Source organism: Portunus trituberculatus, chromosome 25 (assembly GCF_017591435.1).
Source record: "Portunus trituberculatus isolate SZX2019 chromosome 25, ASM1759143v1, whole genome shotgun sequence".
In the NCBI taxonomy this organism is placed as follows: Eukaryota; Metazoa; Arthropoda; class Malacostraca; order Decapoda; family Portunidae; genus Portunus; species Portunus trituberculatus.
Window position 1 is genome coordinate 2041368 of NC_059279.1, and position 18633 is coordinate 2060000.

The following is an 18633-nucleotide window of genomic DNA, read 5'->3' on the forward strand; positions in this document are numbered from 1 at the left end:
GAAATGTGTCTCAGTGAGCACAAAGTTAATGTGATCTTATAGTGTGGTGTGGATGTGAGGATGTGAGGTGGGAGTGTGTCAGCCAAAGGAAGGGCAGCACATTCGAAGACAGCCGAGGTGATCCCACACCAGCTGAAGAAATCCTCGGCCTTTTGTCATATGGTGGCGGGCGAGTGCGGTTCCTTGTGTGTGCGTGCGTGGCATCGCGGTTAGTGTAGTGATAGTGTGCGTTAGTTTATCCTATTGAATGCGTCTTCCTCGCGTTGGATTTGGTAAGTTGAGGTTGTTATTTAAGCCTCATTATCACAGCAATAAAGTACTAACTAAGCATTAACCTGAACCACGTGACTCCTATACTGATCTCCGTTAATAATGAAATACTAGCTTTGATAAGCACACCACACTAACTCTCTCCTTCTCCTCTTTACAGGTGAGTACCCGTATCACAGGTCACACCGTGGACTGTCACCGCTGGAGCAACCCTTCGGAATAAAGTAAAGTACAAATTACGGTTTGCTAGGCGTTAGGTGTTAGGCATAGGGCGATAAGCGGCGCGGCTAACCATTCTCTTCCAGGTACATGGTACATGTTAATCATCTAGTCTTCCCCAGTATTGCCCTGGTTAGCGCACCGTGGTGGCGATCCAGGAGCCTCGTGCTGGTGGTGGTGGCGTGGCTGGTTGGTTGGCTGTGGCGGGCTGGCTGTGGCGGGCGTGCACGTGCTATCATATGGTACGTGAATTATTGGGTATAGTACGGTTAGTGAAATGATGTACATGTACAGTTTCTTATCACTTTTTTTTAGTTTTATTTATTTTTTGGGTGTGTGGTTTGATATGGCATTTTTTCTTGTTCCAGGGTTGCGTGGTAGGTGCGTTCACTGGTGTGGGCTGTGTTGGTGCGTGTTCTGAAGAGATGACCGCAGACACGCTGGCTGCTGCAGGAATAGAGCCGCACAGAGGCAATGTAGACAAGCTCTCCTTTAGTCTTAATTAGTGAGGGTGAATGCCATTAATGAAAGCAAACAGTTAATGAAACTTGCCTTGTTAAAAGTTATGTTAGGGAAAAAAAAAAAAAGATGGAAGGAATTATAATTATAATGTTGGAATAAACTTTACCCCGTCTAGAATTGTAATTTGTAATGGTGGACAGTATGACTATTTAGAGTCTCTGCAAATTGAATCTTTATAATTAGACTATTGCTTTGGCAGAAGATTATAAGGAAGCCGAAATCACAGCCATGGATGTCAGGAAGGGATTTAGGAGTGATCATATTTAGTTTTTAGGACCAATTTCACCAGTTTCCAGTTATTACTTTACTCTGTTTACAACAGATGATTTCTTTGTCATAGAGATAGATGACAATAATCAATATAAATAAAATACTAATTAATTAGAGTTTAGGTAGGTGGGAGGAAGTCGAAGCCACAACCAATAGCGTCAGTCAGGAATTCGGACGTGGTCACTTCACTCCAGCTCTCAGGAACAGACATTAGCGGCGGTCTTGCACATTTCTGCCTTCAATATGCTGAGTGTGGCCAGGACAGCTGCCAGGAACCTGCATCTGCGTCTGTTCTCTACTGGAGCCAGCATGCAAGGACCTGCCGTGGCTGTGGTGAGTTGTGGCGATTGTTACGGTGATGATTGGTGACTCCCGTGTGCCGGTGGTGGTGGTCACTAGTCACTGATGTCAGAAGCAGCAGCATATGAAGCCGTCAGGTCCTGGTGGGAAGCTTGCGTCTTACATTCATCACACGTTCTTGTACACGAGTTTGTCTCCCTGAAACACCATTGCCACTTGGTACTAACACCCGAATTGAACATGAAGTAGGTATTTAAATCAATTTTGAAATTTGGGAAATCGAAATGCCTCTAACTGATGTTATTGTTGTTTATCTCTGTGATTTTCGGCATTCTGGTAGGTTTCGGCCTGTCTTGAATGAATATGCACTTCATTTCTGTTGCAAATCAGTACTTTTTTTTCTATTCCTACACACTCCTTTCCAAAAGCACAATTTTGTAGTAGAATGAAGCAGATCATTACAAAATGGACTGCAAACTACTAGAAAAGAAAAAAAAAGACATTTAATGCAACCTAATGTTAACCAAAACCTAAACCTATCTTAACCTAACCTAACCTAAACCTAAAGTATATCACACCAAAATCTGGTCATGAACCTTACCTAACCTAACCCTAAACCCAGCCTAACTGCAGTGGCTAAGAAGTGCATGTGATGTTGCTACCTTATTGATGGTCCAGTTCTTCCTCGTCCTTGGAGATTTCACCAAGAGAAGCCAGCTGTCAGTGTTGTCTGCCTTTCGGGGGATAAAGTTTCGTGGCCTGTACAGAGAACTGGTGTAGCAGTGTGTCTTCCTCTTGGGGTTTCACTAAGAGGTACTGAGCCAGGTATTGATAGAGATAGTGGCTCGGTATCCCCAGCTGCCTCACCCATTCTTTAATGTCTTTCTAGAGATGCTCAATGGGTTTGAACTTCAATGTTCAACTGGTCTGCAAAGTTTTCAGAGTGATAATTATATAATGGTTGCTGCCCAGCTTTTCGATGCTGTTATAAGCTCCCCAGCTCTCACCAGTTATGATGAATCTGTGGCGAATGTATTGTTGTAGGAGTAGAAGCCTGTCTTTGTCCCGCTGTTTAGCCTCGCCCACTGGGCACCACTGTGCCACCAGTCTTTTTGTAGAGATGCGCTCTATTCCTCTGAACAGTCAAACTTGTGACAGCACTTGGCCTCTCTTGTACATGTGTTGTGCGATGAGCGTCTTGTCTACTTTCAGTACTATTTATGGACACCAATAGTCTCCTGAAAAGTAATCCAGAAATCTGTCACCTCACTGGAGAAAGATTGTGTGTCTATGGATGAAACCCTCCAAATCTTTGTTTATTATGAGTGATAGTGTATGTATATGGTGCAAGGTAACAGGTATGTATGGAACAGTAGATGGTGCAAAGTAATAGGTATATATATACAGAACATTAATGTAACAAGGCTTTCTTAAAAATGCTATTATATGTCCTCATTGAGCAAAGTTAATCTAATTATTCACTCATATTAATAAGTCATTGCTGCTCTTATTACATAAAAGTAGCTCTGTATATTGCTAAAATGCATTTAAGTTCACTAAGTTTAAAAAAAAAAGTGACATCCAGCTAATGAGGCTCACCACTAATCTCAAGGGGTAGAGGAATTCAGGTTAATGGATCCCCACCAAATATTGATTCTGGATCTGCCACTGCTGTTTGGCAGATCCAGATAGATAGATACATACATACATGGCTTATTTTCCAATTAGTAAGGGTAATTTTCTTTTCAGGTGCTGTCTGGGTCTGGGGTGTATGATGGTGCAGAAGTCCACGAGGCCTCAGCAGCTCTGGTGGGGCTGACACGAGGCGGGGCTGACGTGACATGCTATGCTCCAGATGCCCCTCAGATGCATGTTATTGACCACACCAAAGTGAGCACCACAGAGCCTGGGAAATGTGGTGTGCAGGTCTATGTGTTGTTTGCATGCATATCACTAAACATTAAATTCCCAGAAAAGAACACTTAACATTCTTGGCTACAGATACTTTGTTGTTTTTGGGGTCTTAATAATAGTTGTGTGTTGCAGGGAGCCCCAGCAGAGGGTGAGAGCCGCAATGTGCTGGTGGAGTCTGCACGCATTGCTCGAGGTGAGGTGAAGCCCCTGACTGAGCTGACCAGTGGTGGTGCTGATGCTGTGTTCTTCCCTGGAGGGTTTGGAGCAGCCAAGAACCTGTGAGTAGCCGGGTGGAAGGCGAGGACAGGGATGGATGGGCTTCAGGTGTCTAGGTGCTGGCAAGGATGTGTGATGTCTTTCAGATCCGTGGGTATGATTTGTGCTCTGTGTGTGTGTGTGTGTGTGTGTGTGTGTGTGTGTGTTTTCTTAGTTGTATATTAACATGGTCTGAGTGGGGCTTATAGTAATGTCTCCATATTTACTTTTATCCAACTTTTCCTTAAATATATGCTGATTTTCTACTGTTACAATCTCTTCATTCAAGCCGTTCCAGATATCCACCATTCCATGTGGAAAACTAAACTTTTTAATGTTCCTTAAACATCGATTCTTCATGATCTTGGAATGTCCTCTCATCTGTCTATCTCCATCTTCTATCAGAGATACCAGGTCTTGTCTATCTTTCCTGTACAGTTTACTATTTTATACATTGTTATTAGATATCCTCTCCCATCTATCTTTCAAAGTTGGTAGTCCCATTTCTTCCGGTCTTTCTTCATAGGTAAGGTCCTTTATCTCTGGCACCATCTTTTTAGGTGTCCTTTGAATTCTTTCTCATTTCCTGATATTCTTCAGCATTTGTGGAAACCACACCACTGCTGCATATCGTCTGGGTCTTATCATAGTGGTTATAATTTTTTCATCATACTCTTGTCCATGTAATTAAACACCATCCTGATATTTGTTAGTGTTTTATATGTTGAAGTAAGTAACTCGTATGTTTTTCTGGGATCATGGTGTCTTGTATGACAACTCCCAGGCCTTTCCCTTTCTTCTTCATTATAATTTCTTCTCCCATTTTGTATCCCCACGTAGGTCTTTGATTACTTTTTATCCGTATCCATTTCTTGGCATTTCTTTGCATTAAATTCTAATTTCCATTTTTGGCTCCACTCACATATTTTGTCAATATCTCTGTAATTTCATACAGTCCTCATTGATACCTCTTCAGTACTGGGACACATTTTATACCTTAAATACTGGGACACATTTTATACCTCTTAAATACTGGGACACATTTTTTACCTCTTCAATACTGGGACACATTTTTTAGCTCTTCAGTAGTTTTGCATCATCTGCAAACAAATTTATATAGTTAACCCCTTCTTGGCAGAGGATCTACAGTATATGTAGACGTTTCGAAATTCGGACTTTTTGTTGGATAGACGTTCGTTCTGATTTTACCACACTAAGTTGTAGCATGGCCTATATATAGATTATTCCTTATAATAAAGTAACAAAATTTTGAAAATAAATCATTATTTGATATCTCAAATACTCAAACACTTGCCAACATTGCCTCTTAAGACCATGCACCACTTGTGTTTTGTCGGTGGTGGATATGCTATGCACACAAGCTAATACTGGAAATTTTAGCATTTTTTTTTTTTTTATTTATTTATTTTGTATTATCAGTCTATCATGTCAAGGAGAAAGAACTTTCACATGCCAACAACGTTGCCTAAAAATGAATAGGTATAAAACAAGCATGTATATGAAAAATACGATGAAAAGTGGAAGTGAATTACATTCAGGTCACAAGTCCTTGCTGTGCATAACTCCAGATAGTCATATAAATATATTGACTTACATTATCACCAATCAAAGACAAATAACACCTTTATGTAGATTCAATTGCTTGTTCAGTTTTGTGGCAGTCTATATATAGATGTTAATCTAGAATACCCACTTTCCTGGGAAACTATACTGTATTTAGATGTATGGATGAAAGTCAGTAGAGTCTATATATATTTATTATTTGGTAGTACACTCATCTGCTCTGCTGCTGGGGAAGGGTTAATATATATTTGGAATGTTATTGGTGCCAGCACTGATCCCTGTGGTACACCACTAGTTATTGTTCTCCAAGTTGACGAGATGTCTCTTACTACAATCCTCATTTCTCTTTCTGTTAAGTAATCTCTCATCCAGCTTAAGATATTTCTTTGCTTAGAAACTTAGTGTAAAATAAAGTAAATTTATTTTACACTATCTTCCTTTCCTAAAATCAAAGAGGGGGTTATTCAATATATATATATATTTTTTTTTTTCAAGATATTCCACCCATTTTTCTTAGATCACAATCAGTGATACTGGTCTATAATTTAGGGGTTTGGCTTTTTGCCTCCTTTGTATATAGGCACTATATTTGCTCTTTTCCACTCTCTTGGTACTCTCCCTTCCATCAGAGCTGTTAATCATATCCAAAATCAGTTCCACCAGCTGTTTTCTACATTCCCTCAGTGTCCATCCTGGCCCCATTGCTTTTCCAACATCCACTTTCTCTAACAATTTGCAAATTTTGTTTTTGCACTGCAAAGTTCTATAAAATCTCCTTCCACATGAAATACCAATTCTTAGTAAAGCTCTCATTCATAATTTCACTCACTTCCATTGTTTCACATATCTTATTTTCCTTAATTAATTTCCATTTATATACTTGTAAAAAAAAACTTGGGTTCCTCTTCACATCTCTTTACTATATCCCTTTCAGACTTTCTCCATTCTTATTCCAACTTATTTGTGCTTCTTTATATTGCTTCCTATTTTCTTCTTTTCATTGCTTCTTTAATTTATCCCAAGCTACATCCTTACCCTTCTTTTGCACATCTAGCATTGTATCACAGGTGTTTGCTCTCCTTTACTCTTTAGACAGTAACATAACTCTTCACCTATTCATTGTACTTTTCTAAGAGTAATTCATACTACTCCTCTTGCACTGTTTTGCTCTCCTTGACATCTTTCCATTTATTATTACCAAAATATTTACGTAATCTTTCAAAATTTGTCTTGGTGTAATTCAGTCTCCTTTATTTGTGATCCTTTAGGCATTTCAATATTTCTCAATTCTCCAATTCAACTTCCAAAACCACATGATGACTTTTCCCCATCAAGCTACGATATTTAGTGGTTAGACTAGGGTCTAGTTTTTCTGTGAATACCTGGTCAAGCATTGTATTGTCCTTCACCCATTGGTCCATTGTATTTACCATTGCCAGTTGTAGCACTTCTTCCCTCCATCGTCCAGCTGCTCCAGCATAACCATTTACTTCCATTTCTTCTTTACATTTTTGCAGTTAAACTCTCCCATTAGTAGTAATTTTCTGTCCAAGCATTTTGTGTGTGTGTGTGTGTGTGTGTGTGTGTGTGTGTGTGTGTGTGTTTTATAACCTAGTTGTAGTTTTACAGGGCCTGGGTTTTACGCTCGTGTGGCCCCGTCTCCATATCTACACTTACCCAATTTTTCTTTAAAGCTATACACACTCTTTGCTGACACCACTTCCTCACTCAAACTGTTCCAAGTCTCAAGATGTGTTGAGACTTGGAACAGTTTGAGTGAGAAAGTGGTGTCAGCAAAGAGTGTGCATAGCTTTAAAAAAAAATTGGGTAAGTGTAGATATGGAGATGGGGCCACATAAGCGTAAAACCCAGGCCCTGTAAACTACAACTACACACACACACACACAAAGTGTGTGAGTGTGTGTGTGCGTGCGTGTGTGAGTGAGTGTGTGTGTGTGTGTGTGTGTGTGTGAGTGAGTGTGTGTGTGTGTGCGTGGGTGGGTGCGTGAGAGGGTGTGTGTGTGTGTGTGTGTGCGTGTGTGTGTGTGTGTGTGTGTGCGTGCGTGCGTGTGTGTGTGTGTGTGTGTGTGCGTGCGCGTGCATGTGTGAGTGTGTGTGTGTGTCCTGCCTCCTTGGCCACTCCTGTCATATCTCTCTTTCATCTGATTGACACACACTGCATCAACGACATCACTACTCAGTTTATTCCACTTATCAATACTACGATGCGGGAAATTGTACTTTCTCACGTCATTTAGACAGATGTCTTTTATTAGTTTTTTTTCCATGTCCTCTGTCCTCGGAGATGATTACTTGTGGTCACCTTTATCAACTCTGTCCAATATGTCAAATCTTGTTCACCAATTTATACATAGTTATCATGTCTCCTCATGTTCTTCTCTCTTCTAATGTGGTCAGCCCCAGTTCCCTCAGTCTTTCCTCATAATCTAACTCCCTGAGTCCTGGTACCATCCTTGTTGCCAGCCTCTGTAACCTTTCCACCTTCACATTTTTCTTCATATGCGGTGACCAGACGCAAGCTGCATATTCTAAGTGGGGTCTTATTTAAGTGCATAGTATCTTCATCATTCCTTCATCTAGGTAGTGGAATGCAACACCAATATTTTGAAGCATGTTATATGTTTTCCAAAATATCTTGTTAATGTGTTTCTCCGGTGACAAAGTGTTTTGCACGGTTACTCCTAGGTCTTTCTCCTCATTGGTCTCTTTAATTTTCTCATCACCCAGCCTGTAATCCCGGTTTGGTCTGTATCTACTTCCCATTTTCATAACATGGCTCTTGTTTATATTAAATTCCATCTGCCACTCCTTACTCCACTCATATATTTTATCAAGATCTTCCTGTAACTTGTTACAATCTTCCACATTCTTTACTCTCCTCTTAATTTTAGTATCGTCCGCGAACATATTCATGTAACTGTCAATTCCTACTGGCATATTATTAACATAAATAAAAAACATGATGGGAACAAGCATGGACCCTTGTGGAACTCCACTGGTTACCTTTTTCCACTCGGACTTCTTTCCATTCACCACTGTTTGCATTTCTCTTCCCACTAAGTAATTTTCCATCCATTTTGCTAGTTTATCACTTACTCCTCCAATCTTCTTTAGTTTCCACATCAGTCTATTGTGTGGCACTTTATCAATGGCCTTTCTCAAGTCCAGGTAAATAGCATCCACCCATCCCTCTCTATGTTGTAGTATGTCAGTCACTCTTGAATAAAAACATAATAAATTGGATACGCACGATCTTCCTTTTCTGAAACCAAACTGTCTTTCACTCAGAATGTTTTCACTTTCTAGATACTCACTCCACTCTGCTTTAATTACTTCTTCACATACCTTGCACAATATACTAGTCAACGATACTGGTCTGTAATTTAACAGTTCCATTTTACTTCCATTCTTATATATAGGCACAATGTCAGCTCTTTTCCACTCTTTCGGGACTATTCCTGTTCATATGGAGGTTTCCACAATATCAAATATGGGGTTCAACAATTGATCCTTACATTCTTTCAGCAACCTCCCAGATATGCCATCAGGCCCCATTGATTTATTAATATCCAAGTTACTTATAATTTTCCTTATATCTTCTTTAGTAACCATGATGTCTTATATTTGCTTTATTTCCGTAGGCCTTCTTCCTGTAAAATGGTCCTCCTTTGTTAGTAACCATGATGTCCTATATTTGCTTTATTTCCGTAGGCCTTCTTCCTGTAAAATGCTCCTCCTTTGTAAACACTGCAAAAGTTGTCGTTCAATATTTCAGCTATATCTCTAGCATCCTCATATACTTCTTCCCCATCTTTTACTTTTTCTATTGCCTCCCTTTTATTTAGTTTTCCATTTATGAATTTGTAAAACATTTTAGGGTCACTATCACAGTTTTCCACTACTCTGTTCATATTCCTTTTGTGCTGTTCTCCTTACTTCAACATATCTATTCCTTGCTGTTTTGTAGACTTCTCTTGATAATACTTCACTGTTTTTCTCAAGTTTCTTCCATGCCCTTTCTTTGTTCTCTTTGCTTCTTCACAATTTCTATTAAACCACTGTTTATTATTTAAAGTCCTCTTTCTGTGATATGGCACAAACTTCTTCACAGCAGAGTTATATCAATCCATAGATTTATCGTATTTCAATTGCATATCCCTTTCCTGGTATATCTCAGCAAGGCCTCGGCTGTTACCTGAGACTTTAACTTCAATTTTAATGGTCTATGCTTGCCTTCTTCAAAAGCTCCTAATCTCACACTTTCCTCTACCTCAGCATATAGGCATTCTTCCTCCTTGGAGATCTTATTTAGTAAAAACTTAATCCTGTCATTATCCTTATCCCTCCTATCTTGCCAGTTCCTGTTAGTTTCCTCCCTCAAACCTGTTATGATCACGCATTTTTTCTTTTCGGCAATCTCTCTCACCACATACTCATTTTCCTTCAATGCCTTTACCATTTCACTGTGTAATTGCTTTATTTTATTCTTGCTTTTTCATTATCACCTTAAAGGACTTTTGTACTTGGTGTTCATGTTTCGCTTCCTTCATTTTGGCATCAATTAGGTTAAGGCATTCCTCCTTCCCCAAGTCTCCTTCGGATATTTTCTTTTCCATTTCGAGGAGTTTAGCCTTCATCTCGTCACATTGTTTCCTTAGATGTTGATTTTCTTTCTCCATTTCCACTTTCTCCTTCAATAGCTCTTTATTCTCTCGTTAACATATAGATTTCTTTTTTTAAGGTATCGTTCTCTGCTATGACTATCTAATTTTCTTCTATGGATCTAATATTTAGAAACTTACTTTCTAATGCCTGAATTCTGGAATCTATGTCTAATTTATCTAGTCCACTTGGAGTGGTCACGAACCCCTCGAAGTGTCTCAAATTTCTAGGCGTAGATTGCATGATTTCTATCTCCAGCTGTTTCGGCCAAAACAAAACAAAACACCGCCGACACTCTTCGACTAGGGACCACTCTCCATTTTCACTTGAAAATGGCCCACTTTCTGTACTTTTCAAGAGTAGGACACTAACAGGACACTAACTGTACCCCACAGAGATACCCGGGCCCTGTAAACACCATAGGTAATTTCTCCCTTTTCCCGGTCCTCAGCCGGAGACGAGCCGTCTTCAGGACTTCCTCTCTCGACAATGGCGTGTGTGTGTGTGTGTGTGTGTTTCACTGTTTGATCTGCTGCAGTCTCTGACGAGACAGCCAGACGTTACCCTACGGAACGAGCTCAGAGCTCATTATTTCCAATCTTCGGATAGGCTTGAGACCAGGCACACACCACACACATACATCCTGTACCTACTCACTGCTAGGTGAACAGGGGTTACACGTGAAAGGAGACACCCAAATATCTCCACCTGGCTGGGGAATTGAACCCCGGTCCTTTGGCTTGTGAAGCCAGCGCTCTAACCACTGTGTGTGTGTGTGTGTGTGTGTGTGTGTGTGTGTGTCAGTCATGTCTGTTGTACCGTGTGGAAATGTTTGGTCTATGCCACAGGTCTGACTTTGCTGTGAAGGGAGGAGACATGACAGTGAACAGTGAAGTTGAGCGAATCATCAAGGACTTCCATGCTGCCAAGAAGCCCATTGGTCTGTGCTGTATTGCACCTGTGCTGGCAGCGCGAGTCCTGGGAGGCAGTGGCGTCACCCTCACCCTGGGACAGACAGGTGTGCTGCTGCTTCAGTCATCAGTAACATTAAGTGCTTGGTTCACATTGCATGGAAGGGATTTTTAAGTTTCTCTGTTTAACATTAGTTTTCTTATCCATAAGACTGTTATGTTTACACCATTTAATATGTCATCATCACAAGCATTATTATGAGTTCTCTTCATAACTTACTGTGTGTTACAGATGATGGTTCAGGCAAGTGGCCTTATGCTGGAGCCATCGAGGCTGCTAAGGGCATGGGAGCCACAGTTGTAGAGAAGGTAAGGAACTTGTCTCTTTTATTGAAGAGTTTGAGGTTAAATAATCATGCATGTTGGGAATATGGCTGAAATTTTGTAATGATAGACTTGCGTTTACTATGCAGGGGCGGTATTACAGTATTTTCAGGAGAAACATAGTAAACTTATGAATGCAAATTATATACTTTGAAGGTTTTAGTTAAATTGATGTTACTTTGGTGATAGCAGAGGCTTAGAATAATACTTTTGGTGATAGCAGAGGCTTAGAATACTTTCATTAATGTGTCCTTCCCAGACAAAAAATAACAGTACATTGATGGGTGTAAATTGTGCAAACAATACTTGGGATGTTGTATATTTGGTTAGGTTTAACAATACTTGGGATGTTGTATATTTGGTTAGGTTTATTTTTAATGTTGCAGGACTGGCCAAAAGCACCAAAAATGTTAGTTATTCCTGAAAGACAATATAATGCTGCCCCTGAAACTCCTTGTAGTCTGAAATATTTAAGTAGAGAAAGCAGTGAATAAAATGTCTTGCCACAGAGTGTTGAGGAAGTGGTGGTGGATGAAGCCAACAAGGTGGTCACTACGCCAGCCTACATGTACAATGGAAAGTTCCACGAGATCCACGACGGAGTGGCCAAAGCTGTCAGTGCCTTGCTGGGCCTCATCAAGAGTTAGTGGGATGGACAACAGTGTATGGAGCAGTCACTCCAGCCAGTGTCTTGCATGTGTTCCCTTAGTGTTGTTGATTCAATGCCTGTCACAATGCTGGTGTGTGGCAAGATATGTTAACCAACACATCTCTATAAAATGTCTTCAAAGGCAGTCACTCCAGTGCAATGTGAATATTACAGCAGTGTGAGCAGAGATGCCGCTTCATACTTACCTTGCAGTTCAGATTAATTTAAGGGATGAATATTCATCCCTTAAAGGTCTTTTCATGAATCTTATGCTTAGTAATAATAATAACCATCAAGCAAGGTATTCATAGAGGTTATAAAAAGATATATATGGTTAGTAATTAATTCTTGTGCATAATTTTCAATACTAATTATAGATTGAAAATAACAGGCAAGTAAGTGGATTCATCATTCATTCCCTATCAAGAGCAAGCAAGTGGTGGCTTGTTGCTAGATCAGTAGTGACATTCAGTATTCATTAGTATAGAGATCTGAAAAAGTTTATCATGAGATTTTAGTAGTGATCATAGAGACAATGATGAATGTTTGAAAATATTTGATAAGCAGGAGGGAATTGTTGGAGGTAGCATTGCTAATGTAAGTCCTGGATGTCACTGTAGGTGAAAGGAGGTGGCATTATAATGTGATATGTATTTTAGAAATTATCATTAAGGTTGTCTATGCTAATATCATTAAATTGTATAAAAAAGAAACCAGGACTACTTTGCAGTGTGCAGGTTGAGGGCAACCACTGAATTTCTTAAATAAATCAGGTTGTGTACATTTATTTAACTATCTATACTTATCCATAGAACTAGCCTTTAAGAGATAGAATAATGACTACCTGTCAAATCCAGAGAACTAGCCTTTACGAGATGGAGTAATTAATGACTGCCTTGTTGCCAGGTAGCAAGATCTTGAGACTTGGCTCTATTCATGTCTTGTGTCATATATGGGATGAATGCAAAACCCAAAAGAAATGGACCTAAAATATGCCTCTTGATTTCCCAAATTGAGTATTATTAGCTTCCTTGTATGTTGGGGATACGAGTATGTGAGGCATAAAAAGATGGAGATGAATACTGTAGTGCCAACAACATAAGTGTAGTAGCTGATCTCTGCATCTTGAATGGGGCAATGGGAGCACAGTTGAGGAAAGGCTTGGGGTGCTCTTTATGGCTTGACTCTTCATCCAAGTCATTGTGGATATATTTGTGAGTAATCCAACAATTTGTTTGTTTAGAAATATTCCACAAAATTAGGTATCTGATAGAGAAATTAATCAAAGTATCAAATATACCGATCAGTTGTAATCTCAATCAAACATGAATTGAAATGTAACTTGCAATTTGAAATTTCTCATCAGTGCAAAAGTTACAGGTCTTGGGTGAGTCGTACCTTTTGTCCAACATCTCCAAGTGACGATGAATGGTGTGGGACAAAAGGCTCACATTCTGAAAAGCAAGCAAGGAGGTGGGGGACCTTACAATAGTCTAAACAGTCTGCTTGCAGAAGTGCAAAGCTGTTTTCTACTACAGGCTGTCTTGTCGACAGTATAGCATCCTTCCTCTCAGCATCAGATACCAACACAACATTTTTTGATTGGTGCTGTCTCTCCCAATGGCAGTGTTCTTTCTGGGCAGCCACAGTATAAGCATATGGTATGTGTGGAGAGTCATGATGCCATGACTTGTGTGTCAGACAAGGTTATTATGCTTTTCCCCACCCTCTCAACATATCCAAAATGACTATAAGCAAGAAATGTAAGATGCTCACATTATACAAGGCTGGCTATCTATCTCCCTTTTTTTTACTCAAACAGGAGTTATGCAGAGGACAACAGCAGTTGATGTAGTGTTTCAAGGATGCTGGAGAGACAAGTTCGAAAATAAGGGAAGCTGGAAGAGCAAAGTTACTTAATGCCATCTATATCATCCCTCATTCAACAATTTATCTACTCTTTCAAATCAAAGCTCCCTACTGAATCAGCATTAAGAGTCTGATTACTGAGGCTGTTCCAGTCATCAACCACTATTTGAGAACTAGTCCCTTCGCATTTCTTTCCTAAACCTGAACTTCATAAGCTTAAACCCGTTATTTCTGATTCTGTTATAGTTACTGATCTGAACAACTTTGCTCATGTCCCTTTGCTATAACTCCCACACCACTCAAATATGGTGATGAAGATGACGACGAAGATGATTCTCTCTCTCTCTCTCTCTCTCTCTTGCTTTCAGAGATGATCTTCAAGTCCAATCACACTGGAACAATCTTTGGCTCTTTGATCTCGATGCTACAGGTGGCTCCTGAACCAGGCTTTTGGTTGGCAATATCTGTAGAAGGCAGAAAAAATGAATGCTATTCTCTGAAGCAGAGGTTCTTAAAAAGGTTTATCGTTAAGTACCCCTTGAATTATTGGTATTCTCTGAGGCAAGGGTTCTTAACCTTTTTATCACTAAATACCCCTTGAATTATTATTACAAGACCATCTAGCCAAACCTCCAGTAATCTGACATCAAACAATGTCAATATGCAACGGTACTGCAAAGCGCATTATTATTATTAGATCAGCCCTCTAAATGCCATTGGAAATCTTGTGAACCCCAGGTTGAGAACCCCTGGTCTAAAGTATGCCACATTCTCTCAAAATTCCTGCACAGCCTCTATCATCCTTTAATTTTTCTCTACACAATCCTAGCAGCACTACCAACTATTCCCTTCCTGTCTTCTCCACTTCCATTACTAATGGTCCTAACTCAGTCACTTGCATCATGTCTCTCCTGTCCATCCTACATTTCATTCTTCCCACATCACAACATTTGCCATTCCTCCATATCATATGCATCCACCCACACACATGATTATTCTTATCTTGCATACATGCTTGTCCATTCCTGCTCTAAGCTAACCAAATAGCAGCTTGTATTTCTTTACTCCATGATAAACTTCTCTCTCTCTGAATTCATGAGTTGAAAGATTTCAGATACAGCCAGGGTGAGGCTTGAGAACACCAAGTATTGTTTCTTGGTACAGTTACTAGTCCTCTTGAGCTCAGAGAGACTCCTTTGCAGCGTTCAGCAGACTGCCACCACCATCATCGTCATCTGGAAACAAAATCAGATTTTAAGTGTATGAAGAAAAAAAAAAAAGAATAAAAAAAAAAAAAATAAATAAATAAATAAAAAAAATAAAAATAAAAATAAAAATAAATAAATAAAATAAAAAAATAAAATAAAATAAATGAATAAATAAAAAGAAAATAAAGTATGCTGTATTATTATTATTTTTATTTATTTTTTTTTTACACATTTAAGTTAAAAAGTGAAGGATCACAATTGATGTCACTTACAATGACAACATAACATAACATCTGATCACATGATGTCAAAGATAATGAGAATCAGTTAAATTAACTAATATATCAACTAACCAATACTGTGTAAAAATATAAATAGGCAAATTAATGAACAGCAAAAGAATCGTAATAGGTAAGCTATTTCTTACTAGGGTAAAATATAGTATGGCAAGTCATAAGCGGCTAAAAACTAACAAGGACAGCAGGACACAAAACTGAAGTGGATGGGTTTGTTGAACACGGATTTGGATGTGATGAAATCGAACAAACCGAAATTGTAAAAGAGAGAGAGAGAGAGAGCGAGGTTGGTAGGACTATTGAAAGGTTTCTAGAATAGTTACAATTGTCGAGTCTTGTTAACCTGTGAACGTTCAACAAACTGCACCATCTCTACAAAAGCCTACGTAATTATGATATGGTTTCTTGGCCACTTTGTTCGAGTCTTCAGCTTTACGTATTCACTCTCCACTAGCTTGACACGCATTGACCACCTCAAGTTTATCCCTTATTCCTCGACCAATAGTCAAACCATGTTCTCTGTTACACGTAATGTGACTTAAGACAACGTGGACAGGATTTTCCTGTGATTTCTGTAGTTATGTTTTGTTTCATTCATTACGACGCACACCCAAATGGTAGACAGTTGCTTGTCTTTCCGAGGTGTGATTAATTTTGGTAAAACTTGATTTACCCTATCTTATTTATATATATATATATATATATATATATATATATATATATATATATATATATATATATATATATATACAAATGAATTATAGCTTATCTCATCAATTTCTCAGAAAGCGTAGTTTAGTGGTTAGCACGCTCGACTCATAATCGAGAGGGCCGGGTTCGAGTCCCCGTAAGCGGGGAGGTAAATGGGCAAGCCTCAATGTGCGGCCCCTGTTCACCTAGCAGTAAATAGGTACGGGATGTAACTCGAGGGGTTGTGGCCTCGCTTTCCCGGTGTGTTGTGTGTTGATGTGGTCTCAGTCCTACCCGAAGATTGGTCTATCAGCTCTGAGCTCGCTCCGTAATGGGGAAGACTGGCTGGGTGACCAGCAGGTGACCGAGGTGAGGTGAGATAAAAGCTACATGTTTATGAATTTAACCATACGCGAGACTAAATCTGTCCTCTAATCTGTGACCATCGTTTCCCTTAACTACGCAGAATTCATTGGCGTGCAACATTTACACAATTCACAAGTCGAAATTAGTGAGAAAGCAAACATTACACTATGTACTGCAGGAAAGCTTGCCAGGAAACACAAATTCCTCACCTCTACAGTCCTCGCAGTGGTTTATGTTGCGTCTCCCTTACTCGACATTACACTCCTAACACTTACCTATTACTGACAAAACCCGTTATTACACAATTTACTGCAGGAAAACTTGCCTGGAAAACAACACAAATTCTTCACCTGTACAGTCTTAGTGATGGGCTGTGTGTTGTCTCTGCTCAACACTTCTCACAGTTTAACACTATAGTGAGAAAGCATAATATTAAAATGTTTCCAGGCAAGCGTCTCTGCACCACAACATAACGCTCTCCACCCGAACCTCCACATTCCTCGTTATTGGTCCCTTCTCTCCACTGCTTCACGTCTTCATTTGATCCTTCGTTATGGTAGATATAGCTTAAGTCCAAAGTTGACACTGTATAAACCAGGTAATACTTGCCGTATTTGCCATCGCCACTAGTAAGGACCGGACGCTGGTTGGTACTGGTCACTACTGCTGCCTGCTGGGAAACGGAAACTAATGCTCGGAAGTGGTTCGGAACAAATGAGTGTAACACGCTTGCTATCAAAGGCCACAGAACGCTATGGTGGTAAAATGACAAGCAGGAGTAACAAATAGGTGTCTAGTGGAGAAGAGGAGCAAGAAGAAGGGATTAAATAAGACAAAGGGAAGCTTAAGGATTCTGAAAGGTGGTTGGACACTTTTTGAAACCACTACTGCAAGACATTCTCAGTCTCGCCATTTCGTTGCCATATATTTTTCCTTACCTTTTCTTACAACCTTCCAGACGATTATCATTATTATTGTTTTTCTAAAGTATGTGCACTTGTTTCGTATCATAGAACATGTATTAAACTTTATTCTCTTCACAAAACCTGTCCATGTAAACCGTATACTATTAATCCCCTCAGTACCATGACGCGTTTTCATATTTTTTCTTACTATTAGGTGTATCTTTAGACTGGCCATTAATCTTCTAACCTCCATAGACCGTTCCTAATGTGAATAAAATCGTCTTATCATACACTAAAAACTCGTGGTAAGAAATGCATGCCAGTGCTGAAGGGGGTTAATGCTACGCGAAAATAATCGTAACAGTAAATTGGTTAATACGCTGAAGTGTTCTAGAATGACTGTCACGTGGACTACTTAGCGCTGTAGCCCATATTGAGGTACGCTTTGCTCTCTCACCACGACAGTTTTCCAAGGCCACAGAGACGACTAGCTGGGTTTTCTATAGTTTCTCCTGATAATAATCTAGGAATCTTGCCAATCTATCACCGGAACCATAAAAGTACCCTTAAAAACATGAGCATCTTCAACTAAAGCCTTTGGAAAGTAGTGATGGTGACAGCAAACCGTGCACTGACGGACAGGAGTGGCGCGCAGTGAGAGGACAATCAGGGTCTCCAAGCGGTAAGAGAAGAAACAAGAAGAGAACTTTGACAAAATTACTTAATCAATAGTTCACGTGTAATATTTGCGCGGTTTATAGACTCCTTCCACAGAAACAGCAATATCGACCATTCTATTTCCACTGGTTCGTGTGTGTGTGTGTGTGTGTGTGTGTGTGGGAGGTAGCGAGAAACGGCCGCTGAACACGAGTCCCACAAATCAACCCTTAGCTTTCTTTGTGTGTGTGTGTGTGGGGGGGGGGGTCACTGGGTTATTTTTAAAGTCTTTTCTCTCCACATCGTATAATTATTACTTACCTTCACCCAGCCAATTAACTTTTTCCTCCATTAATCAACGCGACTTTTTTTTTTTCCCCCGACAAGACATTTTTCATCTATCTTTCTGTTTCCACCGGCCATTATGCAGTATATTTCCGGCAACAAGTCAAACAGTTTCGCTCAGGCGCCTCACATTTCTTTCACCTTGAGCGAGTGTTTGTTTTGTTGCTTTATTTTCCCTGCAGTAAGATGACGACCTCTCCAGCCAGCGGGACTTCAGGGGCTGGTTTGCGACGAAAAGAACGACACTGCGGCGGGAAGGGAAGGGAAGGGAAGGGAAGGGAAAGGGAGAGAGAGAGAGAGAGAGAGAGAGAGAGAGAGAGAGAGAGAGAGAGAGAG

The 18633-nt window shown here is 39.9% G+C and overlaps 1 protein-coding gene and 1 long non-coding RNA gene across 3 annotated transcripts in view; one reads left to right on the top strand and one right to left on the bottom strand.

Annotated features, from left to right (window-relative positions):
- The first annotated feature begins 1439 nt into the window (after positions 1–1439).
- On the top strand, positions 1440–12748 carry LOC123508594 (glutamine amidotransferase-like class 1 domain-containing protein 3A, mitochondrial). Its single transcript, XM_045262371.1, has 6 exons — positions 1440–1614; positions 3331–3471; positions 3628–3773; positions 10866–11035; positions 11221–11297; positions 11822–12748. The coding sequence occupies exons 1-6, from the start codon at positions 1525–1527 to the stop codon at positions 11957–11959; spliced, it is 762 nt and encodes a 253-aa protein (XP_045118306.1). The 5' UTR covers positions 1440–1524; the 3' UTR covers positions 11960–12748.
- Positions 12293–18633, bottom strand: part of LOC123508595 — a 50685-nt gene continuing 44344 nt past the window's right edge. Inside the window, exons 1-3 of one of the 2 annotated variants that reach the window (XR_006675971.1) lie at positions 18439–18543; positions 14842–15065; positions 12293–14294 (exon numbers count right to left, since the gene is read on the bottom strand). This is a non-coding gene — a long non-coding RNA (uncharacterized LOC123508595). Of the gene's footprint in view, positions 14295–14841; positions 15066–18438; positions 18544–18633 lie in introns of those variants that run through there. The other variant, XR_006675968.1, reaches the window with a different exon arrangement.

Coding starts and splice junctions, on each gene's coding strand:
- LOC123508594 (XM_045262371.1), top strand. CDS start 1,525: ATGCTGAGTGTGGCCAGGACAGCTGCCAGGAACCTGCATCTGCGTCTG. Junction 1,615..3,330: donor AAGGACCTGCCGTGGCTGTG/GTGAGTTGTGGC, acceptor TTTTCTTTTCAG/GTGCTGTCTGGGTCTGGGGT. Junction 11,298..11,821: donor GAGCCACAGTTGTAGAGAAG/GTAAGGAACTTG, acceptor GTCTTGCCACAG/AGTGTTGAGGAAGTGGTGGT.